The sequence below is a fragment of the Dryas octopetala genome, chromosome 4, assembly GCF_963921425.1.
Source record: "Dryas octopetala chromosome 4, drDryOcto1.1, whole genome shotgun sequence".
NCBI lineage: Eukaryota > Viridiplantae > Streptophyta > Magnoliopsida > Rosales > Rosaceae > Dryas > Dryas octopetala.
The window spans coordinates 17,457,750-17,477,026 of record NC_141369.1 but is presented as its reverse complement, the minus strand read 5'-3'; the positions used below and the strand labels follow the sequence as shown (position 1 = coordinate 17,477,026).

The 19,277-nt window shown below is 36.1% G+C and overlaps 4 protein-coding genes across 4 annotated transcripts; 3 read left to right on the top strand and 1 right to left on the bottom strand.

Moving 5' to 3' along the window:
• Positions 1–2,829: 2,829 nt before the first annotated feature.
• Positions 2,830–7,170, top strand: LOC147287505 (putative GTP diphosphokinase RSH2, chloroplastic). Its single transcript, XM_086239746.1, has 6 exons — positions 2,830–4,047; positions 4,146–4,331; positions 5,089–5,549; positions 5,677–5,835; positions 5,915–6,266; positions 6,611–7,170. The coding sequence occupies exons 1-6, from the start codon at positions 3,292–3,294 to the stop codon at positions 6,917–6,919; spliced, it is 2,223 nt and encodes a 740-aa protein (XP_086095872.1). The 5' UTR covers positions 2,830–3,291; the 3' UTR covers positions 6,920–7,170.
• Positions 7,171–7,257: 87 nt separating this feature from the next.
• On the bottom strand, positions 7,258–8,533 carry LOC147287504 (transcription initiation factor TFIID subunit 9-like). The gene is made up of 2 exons (XM_086239747.1): positions 7,800–8,533; positions 7,258–7,706 (listed from the first exon to the last, which is right to left on the bottom strand). The coding sequence occupies exons 1-2, from the start codon at positions 8,055–8,057 to the stop codon at positions 7,428–7,430; spliced, it is 537 nt and encodes a 178-aa protein (XP_086095873.1). The 5' UTR covers positions 8,058–8,533; the 3' UTR covers positions 7,258–7,427.
• A 2,177-nt stretch (positions 8,534–10,710) lies between these two features.
• Positions 10,711–12,326, top strand: LOC147287503 (uncharacterized). The gene is made up of 4 exons (XM_086241990.1): positions 10,711–11,486; positions 11,691–11,783; positions 11,863–11,930; positions 12,019–12,326. The coding sequence occupies exons 1-4, from the start codon at positions 10,773–10,775 to the stop codon at positions 12,134–12,136; spliced, it is 993 nt and encodes a 330-aa protein (XP_086098116.1). The 5' UTR covers positions 10,711–10,772; the 3' UTR covers positions 12,137–12,326.
• A 2,542-nt stretch (positions 12,327–14,868) lies between these two features.
• On the top strand, positions 14,869–19,150 carry LOC147287502 (uncharacterized). The gene is made up of 4 exons (XM_086241897.1): positions 14,869–15,620; positions 16,713–16,802; positions 18,333–18,400; positions 18,588–19,150. Exons 1-4 carry the CDS (start codon positions 14,883–14,885, stop codon positions 18,736–18,738), a joined length of 1,047 nt encoding a protein of 348 aa, XP_086098023.1. The 5' UTR covers positions 14,869–14,882; the 3' UTR covers positions 18,739–19,150.
• The last annotated feature ends 127 nt before the right edge of the window (positions 19,151–19,277 follow it).

Here is a 19,277-nt window from a genome sequence, read left to right as displayed (position 1 = left end):
AATCACGGAGCTGACTCGGCTAAAGACCACGTGCCTAGAGACTCGAGAGTGACTTCTCTAACTGACAACTGTGGCCGTGTTCAAATGAACGCTCACCTAATAGCCGTCATTTCCGAACACGTGTCTATAGCGTCGGCTGACCATGTGGCGTTGTTCTCTGCGTGCCATGACAGTGCCACCTGCCGTGCCGTGCGGACCCCACCAGGCTGAATCTAATAGAAAAACACAGTAAATTTATGAATCTAAATTTAGAGAAATAATAAGTTTTTCCTTTTTAGGAAAATAATAAAATTGATAACTATGAAAGTATATGGTGGAGAGGTGGTCCTTATCATGGACTATAATGTTCCGGTGCTTCTCGAGTGAGGTAGAGAGAATGATCTCTTATTCCTTGCCAATTGTCAATACTGTCCCTGCCATTTTGTTTGGATATTTTTGTTTTTCATTTTTGTTGAGTTTGGGGAATTATGTGGAATTGTTTGATTTTCTTTTTTGTTGGCTTTTTTTTTCTTCCTCATAACAATAACTGATGTACTAACATTTTATTTAATAATTTCTGAACTCATTTATTTGTTTGTTTAGTTAATGGCAATATAAGCAAAAAACATAATTAAGCACATAAGTGTGCACTTATTTAATAGCACGCATATATGGGCATGTAAGTGTGCACAAGGCACCTGACATGCTCAAAAAACATAATTAAGCGTGCATTTGAAGCACATGATACCTAAATAGAGCTTATAATTCTTTAAGTGTGCTCATCGCTTGACATGCATCACACATGAATTAAGCCTAAGCATTTATGCACTCGAATGTGCACGCAACATGCTCACATATACATGCACCCTAATGTGGTTTGTTTGGGTTGTCACATGACCTTTGTCATGAATTTCATGATGCAACATAATTATGTAGTGACTCAAACTCCATCCCAGGGTCCCACCTCAAAAATAAAAAAAAATAAGCAAAAATTTCAAGCTTGGTTTTGTTTAGTTTTAAGGTTTGTTCCATTCTTATTCAACATGCTTAGTTTTTCTTAGGTTTACATTAATTGTATGCCTAGGTTGCATTCTAAATAGGACCCTTTCTGAAATTTACGAAGCCCGTAAAAAAATTATAGTCCATGCAATGCTTATCAATTAATTATCACCCTCAAGATTTGTGATAGCTAGTGGAAATTGGAATCCCATATAATTAGCTTTAAACCAAAAGCTAAATGATTGCATGCACCATGGGCACACAAGTGTGAGATATGTCCTATTCTGTCGTTAATTAGTGTTAAAACGGTGCCACATTGAGTCCCTATTTTGTTATTTATCCACAATGTATTAAAGAATATAAAACTAATGAAGGAGATAAGCACGGAATAAAAAACAATAGATAAAAGAACACATTTCAATGGACTCAGACAAAAAGCAAATAATTTATGGGTATTAATTTCTTATACTAATATATGCATTGCATATTCCATTGGGATCATTGACCCACGTTACTTGCCCGATTGGTTCTTGCTGATTTGGATGTGGATTAATTAAGGGATATGGATTAATTAAGGGGTTGGTTCTTGTATGTTTAAGGAGTCATACTGCAATCATTGTTAAAAATAATTCCAGATTGGTTGAACTCTTCAATACGAAAAGATATGGGTTAACCTAATTAAATAATGATGATGATATATATAGGATCATCTGTTTATTTTTTTAATGTTAATATTAAAACGTTGTTTTGGACTAAAATTTACACTAAAAAAAGATTAGAAAAATAATTAAATAAAAGCTTGATAATTATACTCAAATAATGAAATTAGCTGTGGGAATTACTAATAAAATTCATTATTTTTTCTGTGGCGGCCGTTAAAGAAGTTTTATTTGAGAAACCAAATGGGTTACAACTTACATGACAGTCCTTAACAATACGCTCCATAAACTAATCAGGAACAAATTCATTCTATTCCTAATTTTTTATTGTTTTACCTTTTGTTTCCTAATTAAGGACAGAAACACAGCTAAATTCATTTACTGTATGAACCTTTTTCCTTTTAATGGAACTTTATTAAAATCCATAATTAGATTAATAATCCAAATTCCAGATGATCAAGGTTACGCTAATCAAACCTTACCCCCCAACCAGACCTTCCTGAGATGAGTCGGATTGTCTATTTGTCTCGCCTAAAAGGCTTTTTTACCCAAATAACACCTGAACTATAGGGGGTGTGCTCAAATACCACCCAAACTTTTTTTCTTGCCAATTTACCACCTGAAATTATTAATATGTGCTAATTTGCCACCTAACATCCATTTTTCTGTTAAATCATCAAAAAATTTCCCAAACTTCCCATTTTACCCTTGAATACAATAAAAAAATATTATTATTTTAAAAACTTTTTTTAAAATATAATTAGAAAAAAATTAAAAACTAAAAAAATAGAAAATGGAAATACCCTTTTTTTTTAGGGGGTTTAATTAGATTTTTTTTTTAATATTTAAAATGCTTTTTTTATATAAATGACGAAAATACCCTTGAAATAAACAGAAAAATTAACTAAAATGACGGTAGGTGGTAAATTGGCCAATATGTGAAAGTTCAGGTGGTAAATTGACAAGAAAAAAAATTTGGGTGGTATTTAAGCACACCCTTTATAGTTCAGGTGATATTTGAGTAAAAAAGCCCGCCTAAAAAGGTACTGTAAATTGTAAAAGGTACCTATATCCTTCTGTTATGTCGGTTACATCGTCAGGGCAATCCGGTCATTTCATATTTCCTTTGCCTGGCCTTTAAGCAATAACCACTTGAAAAGAAAACAAAACAGAGCGAGAGCGAAGAGAGATTCTCAAAAAAATCAAAGACGAAGAAAGAAGCTTCCTTTTCTTCTTCTTATTCCTCTTCTTCTCTCTCTCTTTCGCTCTCGCTTGCCGGCTCTAAGTTTCTAGGCGTCTTTGACTCACTCTACTCGAAATTTAGGCGTAGGGTTTTCTCTACCTTTTGTTTCTTTTGAGCTGAATTTCTATAATTCTGTATGTACTGTAGCTCAATTTCTTCTCATTATACAGTACTTTTCTTTTTTCACAATCTTTCATTTTTTTATTGGGGTGCGAATAAAATAAACTTTGTGTAATTGGGTACCTCAAAAATCAACTCAGTGGGTCTCTGAGAAATCCAATTGGGTGTCTGAGACCGTTTATTTTTCCGGGAAAATTAAGTGGGTCTGTGACAGAATTCAATTTGAGTGAAAGGGTTTGTCGATCTGGGTTTGTGATCTGAGGCCCCCGAATTGTCGCAGAGAAAGCAACCATGACGGTCCCAACAATAGCTCTCTACGCGAGCCCGCCGAGCAGTGTGTGCTCGACGGCGCACCCGTGCCAGATCAACGCGCACGCCACGCACGATTTGGAATTGAGCTCTCGATCTTCGTCGTCGACCGCTTCGACGGCCTCCACGTCGCAAAAGCCGGCGGCGATGGGTGGGCTTTCGTGCTTGTTCTCGTCGCCGTCGGTGAAGCACGCGTCGTCCTCGTCGAGCTTTTCGGGTGGAGGAGAGGAATTGGGGTCTCTGTGGCACGACAGAGGCGAGGAATTGAAGGAATTGAGTAGCTCCTTTCGCTACTCGCCGAGCAAGTTGAATGGGGCTCCGTTGAATAGGGATCAGAGCCCGGTTTCTGTGTTTCAGGGCCCGGTTTCGTCCAGTAGTAGTGGGGTTTCGGGCTCGGCGAGAAGCCCTCCAATGAGAATTGCACGGGAAAGAGTTAGCAATGGAGATATTCGGTGTGGTAGTAATGGGTTGTTTAATGGGTTTGTGAGGGGTGCTTTAGGCTCTTCGTGCATAGATTATGACTCGCCCAGTTTCGAGGTGCAAACTGATGCTTTGGAGCTGGGTTCAACAGCTCTGCTTGATGAATTGACTTTCAATATTGAGGATGGTTTTGTGGAAGGCAATTCTGAGCCTTATGTCAAAGAGTTGCTTCTGGGTGCTCAATTGCGGCACAAGATATTCTATGAAGATTTTATTATTAAGGCTTTTTACCAAGCCGAGAAAGCGCATAGAGGGCAGGTAATTTTTTATTTGAATGTTGAGTGGATTTTTCTATTTTGGGATTTTGGTGAATTGGGTTGAGAAGTTTTGTGGTGTATTTTGTTGTTTTATTGTAGATGCGAGCAAGTGGGGATCCGTATTTGGAGCACTGTGTGGAAACTGCGGTGTTGCTGGCATTGATCGGTGCTAATTCCAAAGTTGTTGCTGCAGGGCTTTTGCATGACACGCTTGATGATTCTTCTATGTGTTACGACCATATATTTGGGAAATTTGGAGCTGGAGTTTCTGATTTAGTTGAAGGGGTAAGAGTGTGAGAATTTTCATAACTCTATTGTGTTGCTGAATGTTAGTAATTAAACAAGTTTCAATTTTGTTTATGTATGAGATGTAGTTGTCAATTGTTTTTGAATGTTGAACGCTAAAGGCATGTTGATTGTTACATGGTATTTGAAATCTAGTGGCTATTGTTTATAGTTTGTTCATAGCTTTCCTTAACATCTCCATTGGACCTTTCACAGATGGTGTCATAGATGCCATATTAATAGAAAGTTAACTGTGATCACTTAAAAAGAAGTATAATTGATATGACACTTTGGTTGGTTTCTAATACCAGGCATATGCATGGAGAGGGAGAGTTCTGGTTGTTCCTGCTATCAATTAATTCCAAATTGGGTTCATGTTGTTTGTTACATGATTGTCTTGTACAATTGATTCAGCAGTGGAAGTTAAAAATCATGTTACAGGGTGTTTTACTTGTCACTTAAAATAGAAAAAGCAGCTTGCGATTTACGTAATGATATACTATCCATAAGGTTATGATGGGACATTTAATTTTTCAGTATTTTGACCGAAAGTATGAATGGTTTATTTATTTATTGGTTTTTTCTCTTCTTTGGATTTGGATTTGGATTGTGGAAGAACATTATCTTACCTTAGTTCTATCTTATTATTTGCTGACATCACTTTGCCGCATTCTGTATACATGCATGTAAACATATACGCGTATATATAATTAACCATTAGTAGCTTCTAATCCAGTTCTTTATGGCATTTACTTAGGTGTCCAAGCTAAGTCATTTGAGCAAGCTTGCCCGTGATAATAATACTGCGAGCAAAACAGTTGAGGCAGATCGTTTGCATACCATGTTCCTTGCTATGGCAGATGCCAGAGCTGTCCTCATTAAATTGGCGGATCGATTACATAATATGATGACATTGGATGCATTACCCTTGGCTAAGCAACAGAGGTTTGCGAAGGAGACTTTGGAGATTTTTGTTCCCTTGGCCAACCGATTAGGAATCTCTAGCTGGAAGGTGCAGCTGGAAAATTTATGTTTTAAGCATCTCAACCCGAACCAGCACAAAGAACTGTCCTCTAAGCTTGTAGATTCATTTGATGATGCAATGATTACTTCTGCCACTGAGAGATTAGAGCGAGCTCTCAAGGATAAAGCCATTTCCTACCATGTTCTCTGTGGGCGGCATAAGAGCTTGTATAGCATCTACTGCAAGATGTTAAAGTATGCTCTCTCTCTCTCTCTCTCTCTCTCTCTCTCTCTCTCTCCCCTTCCCTCCATATGCTATAGCCTATTATTCTCCATGCTTAAATAAAAATTAACATGATTTATTTAATTGCTTATTTTTCAGAAAGAAGCTGAACATGGATGAAATTCATGATATTCATGGGCTACGCTTGATTGTTGAAAATGAGGAAGATTGTTTTCAAGCACTGAAAGTTGTTCACCAGCTGTGGCCTGAGGTGCCAGGAAAGTTCAAGGACTACATAACTCAACCCAAGTGTAATGGGTATGTCATAACTCACAAAGTGCTAGTGTACTTTTTCTATGGCTACTTTTCTCCGCCTAACATTCATTTCATAATTTAGGTATCAGTCACTGCACACTGTGGTGATGGGTGAAGGCATGGTTCCGCTGGAAGTGCAAATTCGAACGAAGGAGATGCATTTGCAAGCTGAGTTTGGATTTGCTGCTCATTGGAGATACAAGGAAGGTGACTGTAAGCACCCCTCATTTGTGCTTCAGATGGTTGAGTGGGCCAGATGGGTGGTCACTTGGCAGTGTGAAGCAATGAGCAGAGACCGGTCGTCCATTGGTTATGCTGATTCAAGCAAGCCACCCTGCTCGTTTCCTTCTCATTCTGAGGACTGCCCGTATTCTTACAAACCCCACTGTGGTCAGGATGGGCCGGTGTTTGTCATCATGATAGAGAATGATAAGGTTTGTTTTAGAAATTCTTAATGTATACATATATATATGTGTGTGTTTTAGAGTAAGTTTAATTGGTTGGTTTCTAGTTTCCTTCAAGCATGATCTAGATTTAATGATGGGACTTCCAAGTCTCAATAGGACAATGACTATTTTGTTTATGGTTGAGTAGTCTTGAACTGATGTTTCTATACCATTTATTTTGATTTTCGGATCTGCAATGATTCATTAAGCATGGTGTCTTCTGTGGTCATAGCCATATTGTGCACCTTGTACAGCACTAGTTTTCAATAAAGTATACATGCATGTATTTATTGACTACGAGTCTAATCATGTTTGATGTTCTAATATTGCAGATGTCTGTGCAAGAGTTTCCTGCAAACTCTACTGTTATGGATCTGCTGGAAAGAGTTGGGCGAGGGAGCTTGAGATGGACACCATATGGGTTCCCGCTGAAGGAAGACCTAAGGCCTAGGCTGAACCACGAGCCAGTGAGTGATCCTACATGCAAGCTGCAGATGGGGGATGTGGTGGAGCTGACTCCGGCTATTCCCAACAAGTCTTTGACAGAGTACAGGGAAGAGATTCAGCGTATGTATGACCGGGGCATAAGTGTATCAAATGCAGGGCCTGCTGCTAGTAGCATGGTGGGCTGGAGAAGTTGAACCCTGCTGGATTCTCCCTTTTATAGTGTATCCAGTGACACTCGGTCATTCTAGTGTATATAAGTCAAAAGCATTTGTATAGGCAGAACAGCTACATGGTCTGATGGTCAGGGGCAGAACATAGAAGGGACTAAGAAGGGCTATGGCCCCTGAAACTGTTTTTACTTTTTAGCATATGTCTCACTTGTAACAACTGTCTTCTCTTTCTACCACTAGATTCTTTAAATTGGAATTGTCTAACCATTCAAATGCTTCAAAGATTTCAAGTAGAAAAAGAAAAAAGAAAAATATTCCAAGTACTTTAAGAAATACATAAAGAAACATTTCAAGTAGGAAAAATAGTCTTTCGAATAATGGCACCAGGTATTTGAAATATACAGCATCATGATTAAGCAGAACATGCTTTTACAAAGTATAAATATCTAATACAAATCAGCATTTGTAGTAATTGAACAACTAAAAAGAAACCTCTGTTTTTTCCCCACACACTGATATACCATGAAGACTCTCACTTGGTACGTTTAGCAAGGGGAAAGGACACCCTTTGAGGAGTACCCATTGATACATCAGAGGCCTTCTGTTGTTCTTGAGAAGAAGAATTGGGATCTACAGCTTCTTCATCCTCCTCCATTTCTTCCACTGCTTGGTCTGCTTGCTTCTTCGGAATCCCCAATTGATAATTCGGGCTTATCAACGTGTCCTGTTCAGGCGGCAGAGCCACACCAGCCCCTGCAATCGATTTCGGTAATGGGATTTTGTTCCTGTTCCTCGCCAACTCCAGCAGAACCTGAAAATGGGTCGAGCTCAATTTCATCACACAAACTCAGATTCAAAAGATGAAGAAGAAAAGGGACTGAGGGACTGCAATTGTTTGATTTACCTCTCTTGGTGGGGGTTGCGAGAAGCTGAAATTGACCTTGGACTGAATCGCCAGCTTGATATCGTCGCAGTCGATTGCGGCCTTGCCGGCGTGTTCGGAGTAGACCTGTGCGTCCGTGAGTACGTCGACCACGTATCGATACCATAGCTCCAAGAATTGGTGGATGACGCGAGGTTCATGCTCCTCCACACCCATCGATTTCAAGAGCGTTTTCACGATTTTTGCATCTCTGGGCAAGTCCTCGTCTTCGCCGGCCATTTTTGGGTTCTGGTACTGATGCTAGGGCTTTGGCGATGGGTCAGCCGGAGAAGAAGTAGAGAGAGAGAGAGATTGGTTACTGGGTTGTGTCTATGGAGCATAGTGTTGCCAAAGTGGACTGTGGAATTGGGCTAGGCTTGTGTCTCATTGGGCTTAGCTCTATGGACACCCATGAGTGATCTATGGACTTGGGCTAGGCTTTTGTCTCATTGGGTTAGCTCTATGGACAGCCAACGCTTAATTTCTAGTTTGAAGTTTTCAATTTTACGCTTATAGGTTATTTAATTTCCTACCCCCCTGCACTCCACACACCTCATGTAAAAATATATACTTTGAGATAATATTGATCTTCTCAACTCTTTAGATAATTTGGTCATTTTTTAGTTCAAAAGAGCCAAACTTGTAAGCGTCTCAATTTAATGCATTGGTTTATCAAGTTCTGTTTTCGGAGTTACCAATTTATTTCAATTTTAGTGTTGCCGACAATGTCATCTTCTATAGTTGGGTTTGTAATAATTGCATTGAATAGACACTGCTGGATTTGGCCTTGCAATTGCAGCTAGTTTGTCTACTTCTTTATCAGAGACAACTGTAAACACATATATATTTTAGATGAAGAAAAGTCTCCATTTACTGGTACCAGTGTACCACTTACATTATTTGATATAACTATCTATTACAAACCCATCAAAATGAAAGACAATAACAGATAGACTTAAGTGAACTCTTCATCAATTGCTCTTATCTCCAGAAGAATTCATGCACAGAACTTTGCCATGAAAGTAGAAGCATTAACATCACCAAAAGCCCAGCAAGCCCCCAACATGAACTCCCAATTCTCAGTACCCATGAAGGATCTGGAGAGGGAATAAAAGACCCTCCTTGATGTGTTGATGATGAAGAAGTTGTCTTAATGGCAATAATAAGTCCAGCAAGAACCATGGGAAGGACAAACCCAGAGCTCCATTTGGATTCATAATATCTTGTATCAGTGTTTCTAGTACTGGTCACATATAGAGGTGAAAGTACTATTGCAGATACCAGAGACAGCACCATGGCTACTGATCTTTGAGATGAGTTTTGGTTTGTGTATGAATAGGTAGTAGCCATTGGTGGACTGATCAATAAATTGATGTCAAGGTTGTTGGTTTTCTAATATTTGTTATAGAAATTAGAAACCAACAATTTGATGAGTTAAAATGAGGTGTGGAGGGAGATTTATATAAGAGCAAAGACTGTGGAAATGGTGAAGGAATCTAGGTGGAAAGCTTGTAATAGGATGACAAAAGTGACAGACAGCCGTCCAAAAAGTGAGAAAAAGCAGAAAGGTGAAGCTGTGGGGGGACTAAAAATTATCCCAACATAGTTGTGGGATTGGTTAAAAGTGATGGTAAAGAAGATTGGGGATGGGAAGCTTTGGAAGTAAGGTATTTCTGATCTGCTTTTTGGGGGTTTTCATACTTGGCAGTAAGCAATGCTAGCTGTGGTCATTATTTTGGGAAGCATAGCTGTTGATCTAGATTTATCCCCAACAGTAAAGAATCAATGCTCTAACATCTTGGAGTGATTTAATATAAAATTTAATGGCATTAAATTATCCCCATATCCTTCGGAGGTGGACCATGGTCTAATGCTCTTTATATGAAACCAACAATACTTGTGTTACAAGAAAAAACTTTTTTATATGTGTATAATTTGTCTATTCCTTTTTTATATAATGGTATATACGTTTCTCTCATCACTTAATACCTGATGATAGATTGAGAGAAATATATATAATCTCTTATATGAAAGTTTTATTATCATTTATTTGAATTTGTCTACTTCTTTTTTGACAATGAAGTTCAAAAATTATTTCAGACTTACGTTAATGTTAGTATGTAGTAATATTAATATCTTGATTCTTTTTTTTTTGGCCATTAATATCTTGATTCTTGAGTAATGCTAAAAGGAGCATATTTTGAGGGTGTGGTTGTCTTAAGCAAAAGTAATACTTGTGTATTGTGTCGCCTTCCATTCCAGCTTTTTCGGAAGTTAGTGCCCATCTTGAACTTAGACAAAATAATGCTTTCCCATGCCGTGATCATGCTACCACATGGGTTGTGGGCCGTTGTGCTGCTTTGGTGTGTGATAGTTAGTTTCACCAATTTATCTTTAATCATATCCTAATGCTTCTTAAATCTGAAGTGTGAAAATGTACCAACTTTTGTTTCACCAAGTGGGAAATTAGCTTAGTTTTGGTTCTATGTTGGTTCTGGACCAAAAGAAAGTTTGATATGGTTGCCAATTGTCTTTGGCATAATGACATTTCTTCAAAATTTGAAGATAATAATAATAAAAAAAAGAAATTCAATAACACAACGTTATTTGCGCTCCTTATTAAACTTTCTACACTTCTACGGAGATGTTTAACACACTTCCGTACTTAAGTGCGAAAGTGGTGTGGAAGAGTCCTATTCTCGCTCCCAATTTATTGCTTAAAAATCAATTTCTTTGTTTCTTTTTGTCATTTTGGGGCTGGCAAGATTGGTTTCATTATCCAAAACAAAATGCAGATGGGTCACACCATTGTCCTCACCTCATAAATGGGGGAATATCTCTTGTAGGTCTTGTATAGTGAATGCTTGAAGGATAACATACCACTCCAATTTAAGTAGCCAAAAAGAAAAGCCATCACACAAAGCAACACTCATTCTCAATTCGAATCCTATTGTCATGGCCTATCCAAAATTTTATCAAGTCCTCTCCTTCTACCTAGCAACCATAATAGCCATTTCTGAATTCTTGCTTTCCATTTTACCTGATTTGAATCCAGCTTCAATCCTAATCACACTTTCAGATGCACTTTTAGGACTATACTTCAGGTTATGTGGTCTTTCTTCATGTACAATCGATTTGGGTGACCAAACCACCATGCACTTTTGGATTGCCAATCCTAGGGGGTCTAATAAGCCTACTCTAGTAATGCTTCATGGGTATGGTGGCAATTCAAAGTGGCAATTTATCTACCAAGTGGGTTCACTCTCAAGAAGTTTTAATTTGTATGTGCCTGATTTACTCTTCTTTGGCAAGTCTTACACTAACAGGCCACAAAGGACAGAGGCTTTCCAAGCAAAATGTGTGGTGGAAGGGTTGAAGAGATTGGGTGTGGACAGGTTTGCTGTGTACTCTATAAGTTATGGAGGGTTTGTGGCATATTGGATGGCTGAGATGTATCCAAAGGAGGTGGAGAAGGTTGTGATTGTGAGTTGTGGGATTGGGATGAAGGAGGAGCAGAAGAGAGAGCATCTCAAGAAGGTTGGAAACAATGCATTGAAGCTTCTTGTACCTGAAAGTGCTCATGACCTAAGGCTCTTGGTGGATCTATCAGTGCATAAACCTGGTCCTTTCAATTGGGTCCCCGATATTTTGCTCCGCGGGTTCGTCAATGTGAGTTTCATCAAGAAACTTGGAAAAATGCTTGGCTCCTTACATATATTGCTAGACTATTAATACGGAACAATTCACCTAATCAATGTTCTAAATTGATAACATAACATGTCAAACTGTCTGACAAGATAACATTTTTCGTCCATCATTTGGGTTTGTAACTTAACAATTCCTCAAGTTTATATAGGTTTGAATGTTGTGTAGGTGATGTATAAGGCACAAAGGAAGGGGAAATTAGAGTTGGCAGAGTATTTGCTGAAGAAAAAAGCAGATCCAAACCTTCCCATTCTAACTCAGGTAACTTGGCAATATTTCAATACTTTAGCAATATTCTCTCTTGATCTGTCTTGCAATTGAAGTTTGTATTTGGGTGAAGGAAACACTGGTAATTTGGGGAGACAAAGATAATGTGTTCCCTATGTACTTGGCCTATCAGCTGCAAAGGTGACATTTCATTTATTTAATTTTGATCAAGTTAGTCAGGATTGGAAACCAATGTGAAACTTATTAATGTTCTCTTTTCTATGTACAGTCACCTGGGGCCAAAATCAAAGCTAGAGATAATCAAGGACACAGGCCATGCAGTAAATATGGAATCACCCGTTTCCCTCAATGCATTGATAACATCGTTTGTTTTGGGTTACTCTTAGAAATTAGAATAGATGATCAACTTTAAATATGTAGTTTAAAAACATTATATATTGGACTTATATTGAATGAGGAGAGAAACCAAATTCTTTTGCTAAAGCCTAATAGTTTCTCAAATTGCAACCAGAATGACCCAATATTTTTTTTGGGCTTCACATAGATTGCACTTGATGATGAAACACAGAGACAGGGTTAATGGGTCATCTTTGATCAAACAGGCATGCCTTGGATCTATTTGTCATGAATTTATACAGAACATGAAAAAATCACAGTGGGATCAACTGTATTTTAGTTAGTTCATTTTTGAGATTCCAAAGCCAAATTTTTAGGCCAATTTCCTTACAATATGCTAAGAGGAATATGTCTCTGTCCACTATTAACATGTAATGTAATTAAATGTTAGAGAGGACCTGTTTAATGGACTGACCTAGCTAGCAATTTTTAATATATGTTGGGCGACTGAGCCTCGGATGACATGTCGTTCTTACCCAACAACCAAACAGTCCAAACCTAACTTCGTTGACAAGTACAAAGACGGCAAGTCTTTATAAAGTGAATTTAATATTTAGACTTGTGTACATGTATATAGATAATTAGATTACTCTATTAGGTAACTTAATTAAATGATAATTGAATTCAAGATAATGAAGCCTGTTATGCCATGACAGTTGATCTCTGTCCAGTGTCCAGAAGTAGTTTTTGTTGACTATGTCAGTCTTATTTTACAGTGCTGCTAAGGCTGTGCAATAAGGCATTGCTAGCATATGCTGACTGCTGATATGAATTACTTACTTCCTATTACATTAAAAGTTAGAATATCAAACACAAAATTAATTAATAATAGACGAAAAAATTCACAACATTATATATTATAACATGAGACTTTACAGTCTAAAGTGAAATAGATTCTTATGCAAAAACACGTTAGTCTTAAGAAATAAAATTTGATAAGATGAAATACACAATGACAATAAGCTAGTAATTCACGATACTTATCTTATGAGTCATTTTCATTTCAAATATTGGAAATATCTTTACTTCATTGAATTTGCACTACTTCTAGACGTCTAGTACTTTACACCTCAACCCTGAAATTTAGACAATCTTTGTTTTGACGTCTTTGCATTTAATTTGTTGCACCATATAAACAAATCAGGCTTCGTATTATGCCTTGCTTAATTGGTGATATATGGTAGTGTAGTGTACGTTGTATAATTATTGTTCTCATCCTAGCTTCTTCTGCTTTTAATTCACAAATTAATTAATTAGAGAAAATCACAAATTTAATCAACTTATTTTATACCTAGTTCAATTTGGTACACGATTTTTTTTAAGTTCTGTTTTGGTTAACTAATTGTTCTACTTGTTCAATAAAGGTATAGATTTGTTTTCTCAAATTTGTTCCACCTTTTACCCTATCAAATTTTGGCCAAATTCAGCAAACATATACTTGTTTTAAAACTATGCATCTTCTATTTACAACCATATAAAAATAATTCAAATCGGAATTCTAAAACTCAAGATAGTTGGCCACTAAAGTAGGGTACCCGAAACTACCAATTTTTTCTAGAAATTTTTTCAAATTTTTCTAGAAATTTTTTCAAATTTTTCAATCTTCACCAAACTTCAATTCTCTTTGATTATAATACTCCAAATTGGTTCCTATGACTAATAAATGATGAAATATAACTTATACTTTAATTATAATTGAAGAAAATACAACCAAAATGATTTAAAATCATAACTTATAAAAGATCGTAGATCAAAATAAAATTAGGTATAAAATAAGTTGACCAAAATTAAACTTAAAAAAAATCGTAAACTAAAATTGAACTAGGTATAAAATAAGTTAACCAAATTTGTAATTTCCTCTATTTAATTACTTTGTTGAATTCATTATACATTCTTATAATAATTTCAAATTCTAACTGTTTGTAACAACACGCAATGTGGCATGTTTTATATATTTATACTTCCTAATCCACGCAATGTGCATGCTGTTTCTTGGTTGGAAACTTGGAACAAACATTATTTTCTTAAAAAAATATGTTTGAATAGCTAGCAAAGCATTCTTAAGTATCATATATGCATTACTAATAAATTATAGCCTTGATGCAAACATGCTTCAATAAAATAAGACACTAATGCGGGACAAGTTGAAGGACATTGGAGTACCTACTTGAAGTAATGTTTAGGGGGCATTCGAGGAATGATTAAATTTCTAAAATTTAATTAATAAAATAAAAAATTTTTAAAGCAAATAAAGAAGGGATAAATGTTATTTTGTTCTTCAGACTATTGCACTTGTATCAGTTTGGTCTCGAAATTTTTAATTTGGAAAATTAAAGTATTTAACATTTTTAATTTTGTCAATTAAGATAATTCTATCAATTTATTTAGTAAATTGATACAAGTGATGAACACGTAACTACTATTTTACCCTCAATAATAACTCTTTGTGATGAGAATTAGACTTTGTGTAAACGAAATTTTGAATGAAAAGCAAACAAATAAAAAAATTTATCTCCATTGACAAGAAATTTAGAAGTGTAGTAACTTATTTTTCAAATTGTAAGTCTGGACAGCAACGGATACAATTGCAAAATGACATTTATCTCAAAAAGCTAAAAAGACAGTAATTAGAACAGTTGACTCTGAGATTGTGATTGCACCAACACATGCATATATAATAGCTTTCACTCAACTTCATCTTCATTCATATATACATGAAAATCCCATATACCTGTGATGAGTAATATCGTCAACAACCTCTCTCTAATCTCTTCCATGGCTTACCAAAAGTTTTGGAGTCTCATCTCCCTCTACCTCTCAATCACATCCACCATTTTTCACTATCTCTTCAAAACCAACTGGGCTTCAATCTTCTTCAGACTCCCAGACACACTTGTAGCCTTATACTTCAGGCTATGTGGTTTATCTCCTTGCACGGTTGACATTGACGACCAAACCACGGTCCACTTCTGGACCGCCAACCACAGGCGCTTCGACAAACCCGGTCTGGTTCTGGTCCACGGCTACGGCGGCAATTCCCTCTGGCAATTCGTCCGCCACGTGGGCCCCCTCTCCAGGAGCTTCAATTTGTACGTCCCCGATTTGTTGTTTTTCGGGAAGTCCCACACGAACCGGCCCGACCGGAGCGTGTCGTTTCAAGCCAAGTGCGTTGGGGAGGGGTTGATGAGATTGGGTGTGGACCGGTGCACGTTGTACGGGCTTAGTTATGGTGGGTTCGTGGCGTATCAGATGGCCGAGATGTTTCCACGTGTGGTGGAGAAGGTTGTGATTGTGAGTAGTGGGATCGTGTGGACTGATGATCAAAGAGATGAGCTGTTGAGAGAGAATGCGAATGCTTTGGAGATTTTGCTGCCGAAAAGTCCGCAACATCTACGGCTGTTGATGAAGCGATCTTTTTATAAGTGTGATGTTTTCAAGTGGGTGCCTGACATTGTCCTTCGCAGGCTTATTGATGTGAGTTTATTGTTATCATTATTACTATTGGATGGGAGAGGGGCACATAAATATTAATTACTTTGTTAGATGCCTTGATTAGCAACCTATATATGCGCTTTTTTTTTTTTTGGCCAAGTATATATGCGCTTTAAACATCAAAATTATTTCGAAAGTTTTGGCTTGCACGTGGCTTGTGTGCGGGACACTGTCAGCTATTGATGTGTGTGAAATTTATGCATATTAAAATAATTGATCTCGTTGATTATATAACTGGGAGAGAAACGTGTTACATTAAAAGTGAAATCCTCTAGAAAGGGACTTATGAACTAGGGATGGTAAAATTCTTGGCCCTCGAAAATTCCCGTGGAGACCCGCCCTGATTAAGCGGGTATGGTAATACCATCCTTATCCCCACCCCGCCTCGTATACCCGTTTAATAAAAATATTATATTATATAATTATATTTTAATTTTTGTTGTATATTTTTAAAATTTAATAGTGTTATCTTTATGATTTAGTGTTATTGTAATATAATATGATAAATTTTAATATATTTCATCAATTAGATTATATATTTATATTAATTTGGTATGTTATTAATAAAAAAAATTATTTTTTTAAAAATAATAGGGGCCCCGAATACCCCCGATGGGGACCCGATTACCCGACGGGGGCGGGTATGGTATTGGAAAACCCGCCCCGTTGCCATCCCTTCACTTATTTGCCCCAGAGATACCAGCTGTGGTATTTCTCTTCCTTTTTCTCTCTCTCCTCTCCTTCTTCTCTCTTTCTCTCTTTCTCTCTCTACCGATACACAAGCCTGCCTCTTTGTGACAGGGGTAGACAAGTTATTCTCAGTCCTCTAATTAGCACGATGAGGTTGGTCCCTCTTTTAGTAGACTAAACTATGAATATGAATGAAGAAATGAATGCTGGGCTCTTTCTTTCACTGCTACTCATGTCTGCACGTAGGAACAATAATCCCTAACATTCATCGATTCATTTGCATATTAATAACAGACAATCATCTACGTGAATACCAGTCTATATTTTTCTTATAATTATGGGTTTGTATTTGCTCAATGTTGAAGTGGTTTTGGACATTTTTAGGCGAATAAGGAATATAGAAAGGAGAAATTAGAGCTACTTGAACACTTGATGGCCCAAAAAGCAGATCCAAACCTTCCTATTCTAACTCAGGTAACATAAGTCTTCATTTTCTTTCTATATGTGTATAGTAATTTTGTATATCCATGAACATTACTCTTTGGCTTGCAAGTCCCACTTCAATAGGAGACTATTTCTTGGTTTTTTTTTTCGCAAAAAGCAACTTCATCTACCATTTTTAGGGGTGTGTTTCGGCCGGATCGGATCGGAAATAGGGTGTTCCAATTCCAATCCAAAAAATTTTGGAATGGAATTTATGTTCCAATTTCCATTCCAAAAAATCGGAATTTCAACATCTCATTCCGATTTTCGGAATTTTCGGATTTCTCGGAATTTTCGGAATTTTTCGGAATATAACATTTTCGGAACTTTCGGATAAACATTTGAAATTTTCGAATAAAAAATCGGAATTTTCACATTTTCATAATATTTTTTAGAACATGTTCGGATTTTTTTTTTAGAATAATGATGAAATTAACAAACAAAAAAAATTAAAAGACAATAGATTATGATGCATTTCAATATATATTTATATTAAAATGTAATTAAAATATATGTCCAATTTAAAAAGAAAATTCAAAATATTAATTTAAATAACATTTAGAACCATACCATCCCATACCATTACCATAAAAAAAAATCTAGAAAAGAAGGGGAAAAAAAAAAAGATGCAATCTAGCAAGGTTTTCATTGCTAGATTATGTATGATATATATTGTGTATGTTTAATAGTATATATTATATATTATAACATACATAATATATAAGAGAAATAAATGTCACTATGAATGTATAATAGGCTTAATAGCACATATCTTAGAGGTGGGGGATTAATCTTTAGAGCTCATCCAACATTGTTAGAATAAATGTCACTAGTAGATACATGTTACTCACACACACACATATATATATATATATATCATGTTACTCATATATATATGTGTATATAAATACATGTTACTCAAATAATATATATATATCATGTTTGAAATTTTGAATATAATAAGCTTAAATATTTAGTAATTAGTCATTACAATTGGTGAGATATTCCAGTTGGAACAACTATAAAATTGCCTCATATCTTCAATTCCCCTCCCTAATAAAAAAAAATAGTAATTACATGTACGGAAAAATGTGGGTGTTTGTGTTACCAACTTACCATTTATGTTATTATGATACACATATATTTATAATGTACATATGTTTATATTAATATATAGTATTAGTCATCTTTTTAAAAATATATGTTATATGTATCATACTAAATAAATGATAAAATATATAATATGGAATAAATTGGCATAATTTCGGAAATATCGGATCGGAATGCCTTCGGAACATTTCGGAATTTTTTGGATCGGAATCGGAATTTTCATAAACATTCCAATTCCAATCCAATTTTTTTCGGAATTTTCGGATTTCGGCATTTTCGGATTCGGCATTTTCGGATTCGGAATAAAAATGAAAATTTTCGGATAGGAATCGGTCGGATTCGGATTTTCCAATCCAAATCACACCCCTAACCATTTTGTAATTACATGATGATTTGCTTAATTGTGTGAAGGAAACACTAATAATTTGGGGTGACCAAGATCAAGTCTTCCCACTGTACATGGCCTATCAGTTGCAAAGGTACATATATGTCATTCATTTAGATACAACTCAGGTTTTTTTAGACCCAAAAAAAAAAAAAAAACTCAGGTTTTATTTTCAAAATTATTCTCATTTAAGGATGTTATAAAGGGTCATTTTTATTTTTATTTTTTAATTTCAATATTTGGTCACTAATTCACTATATAACATTGTTCTTGCTTTGCAGGCACTTAGGCCCCAAATCCAAATTGGAGATAATCAAGGACACAGGTCATGCAGCAAATTTCGATTCCCCGGATACAATCAATGCTTTGATAAAATCATTTGTTTTGGGTGATGGCCCCTTCAGTATTGCAAGTCCCATGGAAGCCAAATGAGAAGCCTATTAATTAAAGATGTTCTAGATTTGGTTACAAACATGGTTTGCTTTGCCAGGGTTAGAAGTTTCTAAACCGAATATGTTGTTTGTAATTTTGTTCAATTTATGAATTCTTAGCAAATACCATTTTTTAGCCAAGGTTGCACAACTTTCAGCTTTGGCATCATTTAGATTGTCCCAACAAAAGAAGGGTCCATACTCCATAGAGTAAACCTTGATGAATCTATAGTGTGTTGGCTTTTAGCTTGCAACTTCGAAGCACCCACATGCTGTGTGGACACATTTATACAAGAGGGAATGCAAGACCAAGAGAAGTATGAAGCACAAGTATTATTAATATTTTCATTTTTCTTATCATTGATTGTTGTAATTGAAGTGAATGGTGTATGGAAGAATTAATGAAATTAAAGTTTTTGGGGCATTAAAAGCTTAGTCTTAGGTGCTTGTAAATAGTAAGTATGATACATATAAAAGATATAAAATAGAGATATCGTATCTGAACTCTAAAATTAATAAGGTAGCTAACATTCGTCTTAG